Source organism: Oryza sativa, chromosome 2 (genome assembly GCF_034140825.1).
Source record: "Oryza sativa Japonica Group chromosome 2, ASM3414082v1".
NCBI lineage: Eukaryota > Viridiplantae > Streptophyta > Magnoliopsida > Poales > Poaceae > Oryza > Oryza sativa.
The window spans coordinates 19,059,152-19,067,656 of record NC_089036.1 but is presented as its reverse complement, the minus strand read 5'-3'; the positions used below and the strand labels follow the sequence as shown (position 1 = coordinate 19,067,656).

General features: G+C 42.4%; 1 protein-coding gene across 1 annotated transcript; it reads left to right on the top strand.

Moving 5' to 3' along the window:
• Positions 1 to 3,020: 3,020 nt before the first annotated feature.
• Positions 3,021 to 6,791, top strand: LOC4329476 (GSH-induced LITAF domain protein). The gene is made up of 3 exons (XM_015767434.3): positions 3,021 to 3,367; positions 6,309 to 6,435; positions 6,530 to 6,791. Exons 1-3 carry the CDS (start codon positions 3,114 to 3,116, stop codon positions 6,611 to 6,613), a joined length of 465 nt encoding a protein of 154 aa, XP_015622920.1. The 5' UTR covers positions 3,021 to 3,113; the 3' UTR covers positions 6,614 to 6,791.
• Positions 6,792 to 8,505: the final 1,714 nt, after the last annotated feature.

Genomic DNA, 8,505 nt, shown 5'->3' with positions numbered 1-8,505 from the left:
GCTATCACCACCTGTACGATTACATCCATCAATTTTTCTAACTACCCTTTCCTTGAACTATACATCCAAGGCACCACATCTAGCGGACTAGGTCGTATACTCGTAAAATACTCCCGCTGGTTAGAAGAGAGCACTCTCAAATCCAGCTAGGTGAACTAAATCCAACCAAGAAACCTGCAAACTCTACACCACAGACTTCTAGTTTATTCCACATGATGAGTGACCAATCCGTTGATTAGAGAAATACTCTGTAACATAAATAAAGAGTGAATGTAATTGCGGAAAATAAATACTAAAAAATATAAAGCAAATATATGTTAGCCTAAATGTATAACTTGTAAGATACAAGAATCACTACTGAAGTCCCAAAGACATTCCTTCAAAATCTTGCCGATTCCCAACCGAACTCCTCTACAAACTAGAGTATACTATTCCTGACATTCTAGCAAATAAAAATAAACAAAGTGGAGCTTCTAACACGAGAGGGGTGTCGTGGGGCTATGTTACCTGGATACGCCTCCCAGGCCACGTATTCATATCGGATATGGATAAGTATCGGATATGCCCCGATACGTATCTCGTACGTATCGGTTGTTTTCACGATTTTCAGATAATAAAAAAAATTCCCGATACGGTCGCGATACGTTCTAACCCTAAAATCATCGATCAAAACCATCGAACACTGAGCAAGCCAAAGAACATCAACGGCGCTGCTTCCCCAACCCCAACTCAGCTCGCTCTCTTCCTTGCGTCGTAGCACAGCACCGCCACCATCCTCCGCCACTGCCATTCCCCGCCGCCGCCGCGTCGCACCTCCTCCGTCCACCGCCGTGCCTCCGCTGTTTGCCATCGCCTAGCAGCGGCGCCATCCGCTGGGCACAGCGCCACCGCCTCCAGAGGGCGCAGCACTGTCGGGTGCTGCCTAGAGAGGGCCCAACACTGTCACTTGATGAGCCAAATCTTGAGAGAGTGCTAGAAGATCTTGGTGCATTGGATATACAAGATGATAATGGCGCTTCAGCCACTTCAGTTACAATGGATGAAAGCAGCAATTGATTTATTGAGTTGTATTTGAAGTCCTAAACAATTCTATTTGAATTAGCTCTATGATGATGTTGATGTTATCTACCGTCTCTGTGAACTGGTTGTGATGTGTGAAACTATGCATGTTGATGAACTATTAATTTGTGATTTGCGTACTATTTGAAATCTTGCACTTACATATGCACTGGTTTAGCCTTATATTATTTGTATTTTGGTGAGATGAATCTAATGGTTGGTGACTTGGTGTTGGCATGCTCTGCTATGCTAAATTGCTAATTGCCTAGTTTACGATTTATTTTTTTTATTTTTATTTATATATATATACGCGTATCCCCGTATCTTTATTATTAGGAAGATGGCGTATCCGTATCTGTATCGTCGTATCTAGATAATATAATTGTGGAAAAAGGGCGCGCAGGTCGGCCAGGCAAATAGGATGGGCCGGGCCAAGCCTGGACACGTGGTCCCAACGACCAGCACTCCTTTAGTGAGCGGACTCATTTGATGTCTTAGGCTATTTCCAACACAAGACACTAACATAGTTTTCATAAACTGACATTACTCTTTTAATGCAAACACCACTATTCCATACTTAAATTTAATGTTACTTATCTCACATAATGTCTTAAATGTTGTGTAGAAACCATATCTCATGCGAGACATGGTTTCATTATCTTTTCTCATTTATTTATTTGCCACATCATTTTTCATTTTAGGTAGCAGTTTATTTAATGTTATGGACACTATCCTAGTTATTGGGTTGGAAATGGCCTTATATCATCTTTGATGAACATTACAAACATTGAATTTCATCTAAAGTCGATTAGAATGACTGTCGTGAAATAGGCCAGGCCGGTCGACTCTTGGCCATGCCAAGGTGGCCGTCTCGACATGGCTTAAGCGAATTGAAGGCTAGAAATTCATATGATTTCTCTTCTAAAATTATACGTGTGATGTGTAGCATTTCTGGAGGTGACTAGGGATTGGTCGCCCGATCCAAATCTTCGAAAAATCGGACGCTGACGTTAGCACCTGTTTTACGTGCAAAACTATTTTAAACTGATTTTTCTCTTAAATTATTTATCTAAATCATGATCCGATTGCACCATTAAATTCGTTGCAATTAAATCTTCAAAACAAGGCCACATATGGATATATTCCGATGAAAAAAAATAGCTTATTATTGATTTTTTTTAAATGTTGCACGATGTTTCACCAGGTATATCGGAATTGTTTCACTAAGTAGATCGAAAATGTTTCACCCGTTTAAATCTGGTGTTGTTTCACCTTATATAAAAACAATGTTTCAGCAAATAGCGAAAGAATATTTCAGTTCACTATAATATTTGATCCATACATAGTGAAATATTATAAGTACACTAGGTGAAATATTTTTCGGTGGAATAAAAAATAAAATGAAATCCCTTAATAGGGGGTTTCCAAAATATGTGGGTTTTTTTGGTTGCAATGGAGTATTTCAGTTTGTAACATTAGAACTATACATAGTGAAATATTGTGAATACACTAGATGAAATATTTTTGGTGGAAAAAATAAAACAAATTCCCTTAATAGGAGGTATCCAAAGGATTTTTTTCAATGGCAGGTGAAAGTAGAGGATGCGGTGGGACCTAGGGCCTGCATTCACGCATGTGGAGGGGGGAGGGGCACGCGGGGGAGCGCCAGATCGGGCTCCCCTGCGCCAGTCGCCCGGATTAAAGTAATTTCGAGCATTTTTAGAAAAAAAAAGCCCGATTGTGTGGAATGCGCCGGTAATAAACAAGGTCTCGTAATTTCTCCTATCTTCAACATTTGCTTTGTTACGTTTTTGACTAACTACATTTTCTAGAAGAGTTTTATGGAGTATTACGAACGATTACACATAAAATCCTATAAAATTTTCCAACGAAAATATTTTTTTTTCAGACCTTGTACAAACGCATACACATATAAATATCTTCTCCGTTTCCAGGCTTCCAGCCCACAACCTGACAGCCGCGGCGAGACAAGTCAAGATTCAAACCAACCCAACCCAACCCAACCGCCGTCACCGACGACGACCACCACCACCATGGCGGCCAAGGCGGCGTTCCCCGCGCCGGCCGGCGACGAGCCGGCGATCGGCATCCCGTACCATCCGGCGGCGGCGGGGGCCCAGGGCGGTTACTACTACGCGCCGGACCCCTACGCGGCGGGGATGCCCCCGCCGAACGCGATCTACGCCGGCGCGCCCAAGGGGGTGCCCCTGCAGCAGACCATGTTCCGCGACACCCCCGCGCCATTCCACTGCCAGGCCTGCGGCGCCGCGGCCGTCTCCTCCCTCCGGTGAGAACCCGCCGTACTCGCCCCCCTGCAGTCTTTTTATTGTGGCCTTTACCTGCGATTCGAAGGGATAGATGTGGAATTCGAGCGGTTGATAGGTCGAGATTGCCAGCATTCGGTGTATTGATCTGCAACGAGTACTAGATTGTTCGGTAGTCTAATCTGCACCGTGAAAAGGGAGAAGAAGAAATCGATACTTTCTAGGTTGTCGAAACCAGAGAAGCTCAAGCCCTGGTGGAGTTCCCCATGTTTTTCATGTCATCTGTTTCTTGTTATTCGTTTGCTCTTATCCAAGTCGCATTCACGATTGGCTTTCTGTTAAGTTGAGTTTCTATAGGGGAGGTGAGAATTTGAGTTATTGTTAAATTATGAATCTGATGATATGAGGAAGAGAATATAATAGGTTCATAGTATATCAGTTACAAACTTGTAATTACTCTCCCATTTTAAGGTTTACAACAGATGCAAATCAAGGGCCTAAGTCTGCTTGGACAACATAATCCTTACCAGTGCTTTTGTATCATCTTGATGTAATTGGATGAGTTCAATAAAAGATTCCATTATCTGAAAACATGAACTTACAAATACTACTCCCTCCGCCCCTAAATATAAGGGATTTTGGTTGGATGTGACACATCCTAGTACAATAAATCTGGACAAGAGCTTGACTAGATTCGTTGTACTAAGATGTGTCACACCCAACTAAAATCCCTTATATTTAGGGACGGAGAGAGTAGAAGAAAGGCATTCTTCCATCTGGTAGAAAACACTTTGAAGAGTTCCTTGTGTTCTGAACCCTTCTAGGTCAGTTGAAATAACATGTCAGAGCTTGTACTGGAAGCTAAAAGTTACACGAACATATTTAGCTTTCTTCTTCTAATGAAGAGTCTCGAGCGCTAGAGTTAATCATGCACTTAGGACATGTAACACCTAGTTTAGCTAATATATAACATGACCATCGTAATAAAACACAATAACAGAAATTGGCAGTCATATATACTAGCCACTTTGTCGCACGTTGCGTGACTTTGATGCCCACATTGACAAGTATGTAAAAGTTCTATGAGTAATGTCTATTGGATATATGTGCGGAATTTCAATTTTTATATGAAGAACTTGATAAAGAACTACTATGGATTTTATTTCATTTTATTTTTTCATCTTAAATTGAATAAATGTTTAACTTATCAAGTGTATAAATGTCTTTCAGTTTGAAAGAAGAAGATTCATTTTAATAGAATTCATATTTTATTAGTAGAAAAGTTTATTTTGATTTTTCTTTTAAAGTTGGGTTTCATGGTATAATGGATAATCATCAGTCTGTTTAAGCTCCAGTCACATGAAGAAAAGAGGATGGAATTTCTGCTTTCCGGCTGCTATTAGGAAGGAATTTATAATGGTTCAATTAAGCCCATTATTCTGTTTGGGCCATCGATTACTCAGAGCCACCAACAAATTGCTTTGTTTCCATCGCTGGTGGAACTCTTCCCTCTCCTTTTCTCCTGGAAGCCTCTTGAAGCCTCCAGACAACCCCTTCTTTATTTTGACCTTTTGATTCTTTGTTGGTCTCTATATCCAACGGTAAATTTTGTTTCAAAGCTGTATCTGACGGCCATTAGTCTTTTGATGATGTGGCAAATCCTCCACTCGAGAAAGAATAATTCTTTCACTACTTTAGATTAGATCTATATATATGGATGTTTGTGAATTGTAACATGGTAGCCATCTACTTCCACTAACTTGTCACTTGTGTTATTTAGTAGCCTCTGTACTCAATGAACAGGTCCGAAGATACAATTTTTTTCCCAGTCCATGGGAGGTATTGTGTGGCAGAGGTATTTTTTTTATGTTAATTGGAAGGTATTGTACCTCTATTGACAGGTATATATCTCCTGCCACTGTAGGAACCAAATTATAGCATATTTTTATAGCATTGCGAAAAAAAGGAACCAAATTACATCTTGAGCTAAGCTCATTTTCTGTTTTTGAACTGCTGCCGAGACCATCTAATTGGCTGTGCTAAGGCTTACTGAAGCTCATCTGAGCTTGCATGATTCTTGGAATTGTTTGCAATCAGCTTTATATCTGAATTGAGTGTTACTCTGTTTTTAAATGACCGTCTTTCGTATGTTTCCTGGCAATATTGCTGCCCACATTGCTAAGTGTCTGTTGCATTAAGTCCTTACATCTGAAACAACTTTTGGTGAACGATATTAGTCTTTATGTTTGAAAGGTGTTATTTTTGGGATTATATAGAAACAAGTATTAGAAGACAAACTGTATCAAAAACAGTCTACTTGTTTCAACCATATATACAAGAGAGGCGCAGTATACCTTTCTAGTGGGGTCTGCCCTTTATTATTATTATTATGTTCGTAATTGCATTTGCATTTATGAGGCGCAAATCAGATGGTGCCACTAAATATGATGAAGTGGCACTATATGAGTTTTGTTACTAGTTTTGAATTGGGCTTTGAAAAGAACCAAAGACCATCTAAATATTTGCCTGCATTATCTGTTCTAGTTAACTCTGAATGGTTGCATGAGCTATGGATTGAGACAATTTGTCAGATTTTTTTGTGAACCGAAAATCATGTGTCAGCTTGGTGATGCAAGATTTGACTGCTGACTGCTGAGTAGTGAGTAATGGTTTTATATGCTAAAGTTGGCGATGCAAGAATGGGCACGAATAACACATTTCTTGTATTTATTTTCCTGATAGGGAAATGAACTGGCACACCATAGTTAAGCCTGAGCCCCATATTGATACTATAAATTTGGGTCTTAGTGCATTATTTTAGTTGTAAGTAGCTGTCGATTTGTGTGTTATGATTTCCTACTCCACACCTCAAGACCAGTAGCACCAATACCATACCAAACATATCATTAGGTGAAGCTTCATTACTTAAAAAAACACACTCATGGCTGTTGTTGCTTTGAACAGGTCGAAGCCAAGTCTAGCATCAGTTGTGGCTTGCATGATGCCCTTCATGATGGGCGTCTGCTTCCTTTGTCCTTCCATGGACTGCCTCTGGCACAAATACCACTACTGCCCCAGCTGTGGGGAAAAGGTTCGCCATCGTCTTGTCCAAACGCTGTTCTCCCATTGAGCTTTTTCTTTCAGTTTTTTTTTTCAACTTTCTTTTGAATGCACTCGATCTGCAGGTGGCTGAGTTCAAGAAGTCGGATCCGTGCCTCGTTGTGGATCCAACTCGCTGGTCTGAACCGAGCTTCGCTGTGCCTGCGTAAGAACATACCCTCTTGATATCCAAACCGTTTCCATGGATGAGAACTATGCATTGTTCTTGAGTGATCTGCTCTGTACATAGAGAAGGCAACTACCTTGTTGTATACCATATATATGTATCTAAACCGCTGTATTTTCGCTAAAGTAATGAACTGTTTATTCATGTTTGTCACTCGATCATCTGACGGGGTTCAATTTAGACATTTGCATATTTATTCGCGGTTGCACCAATTATATACATATCCAATCCTAGCTATGGGTTGGCATCATTTAATTATAAGTAAATCAATTGTCATTCCTTATTATCAGTTTGTACTTCCGAAGGAAAAGAGTCAAGTTCTTTGGGGGGAGGTCTAACGCGCGAGTTGCTAAACGCGATAAGAGCGAGTCAACGTGCGCCCACACAGCCTAGGTGTGTCTTCTTTCTTTCCTGGGCCTTGAGCCCACTAGTAACATGCATGTTGGCCCAGTCAAAATATATACATTCATCCACATTGGTAGCTAGGATTGGAAAAGGTACACCGAAGGTCCCTCAACTTGCCATCGAGTTACGAAATCATCCCCCAACCGTAAAACCAGATAATATATGACATCCCTCAACTTATAAAACATATATGGCATCCCTCAACTTACAAAACCGTTCGCTTTAGGTCCTTCGGTGGTTTTGAACCCAGTTTTATCCGACGTGGTGGCTAAGTCAGCGTGGAACGCACATGTCAGCGTGGCCACATCATCTCTATTTTCCCCTTGATGTGACTATGGTCACTACAGATATAACCATTGCTCACATCATGGAAGAACAAGATGATATTAAGATCAAGTCTTCCAAGTGCTGGAATCAGATTCGGCCACCTGCTACCCTGCTAACTTCAAATGGCCGCCGAATCTACATACGACCTCCGTTTTCGGCCCATGAATACTTGATGGAAAGCTCTCGGAGTCCTCTTTCCAACGGATCCGGCCTCATCACCAAATTCCATCCAAGTCATCCGCAGATGAAGAAACAATGTGCTGCATCACCTGTCATGGGCCTTTGGGTTTGTAATTTCGTTTGGGACCCCGGCCCAAGTGGGGCCTATGTGGGGTGCGCCCCAATCTGGTGGAGCACGACCCTAGGATCCTCTTGGTTGTTCTCCCACCCCTATAAGTAGCTAGATACCCCTTCAGGGTTGCTTGGGTTTTATTTAGATTAAAGTTTAGCTTTGTTACTTTGCCGTGTAATCCCGTGATCAGTTATATCGCCGATTTACTCGTTACAGAACCCCAACCTATCATTTGTATTCAATTCATATCTGCAATTCAGATTGTTTTTATCTTATTCTTGCTTGTTTCTTCGATTTGCTTGCAGGAATAACGTTGATCTGCACCGGCAAGATCAACAACCCACGGAGAGGTGTATCGATCGCTAAGGCGCAAGACAACAATGTCTAGTACGGTTGTAATCGGGTCGTCAATATTTCTCTCAAATCGTAGTTATCTCAACTCACTGAAAGATCGGGCCAACAACAGCCTTGAGTGTCTCGAGTGGAGCTCAGGGTTCATCAGCCTCTCTCTTCCTTGTCTCTCTCCCCCCTTCTCTACTCTGCAAGATCGGCAGCCTCGGTGGCGTGCGTCGGCGGTGATGGCGATGACGGGGGACGCGGCGGCAGTGGGGGAAGGAGATGTCGGCAGGCGGCGCGCGGACGGCGGAGGCATGCTATCTTGGCCATGGTCTCGTCGGCCGCGCGTCGCCGCCGTGCACCTCTCCTTCTCCAGCTCCTCCAGCGCGACCTCCCTCCGCCTCCCCTCGGCCGCGAGCCACCGCCTCAACTGCTCCACACTGCGGCCCTCCTCCGCATCGCCGCCATTCACGTCACTGGCCGTCGTACACTCGTCTTCGTCCGTGTCGACCTCC

Bases quoted from the DNA above. Each gene is read 5' to 3' on its own strand.
- LOC4329476 (XM_015767434.3), top strand. From the start codon at position 3,114: ATGGCGGCCAAGGCGGCGTTCCCCGCGCCGGCCGGCGACGAGCCGGCG. The intron at 3,368-6,308 runs GTGAGAACCCGC...TGCTTTGAACAG, and splicing joins GCGGCCGTCTCCTCCCTCCG to GTCGAAGCCAAGTCTAGCAT. The intron at 6,436-6,529 runs GTTCGCCATCGT...CTCGATCTGCAG, and splicing joins GCCCCAGCTGTGGGGAAAAG to GTGGCTGAGTTCAAGAAGTC.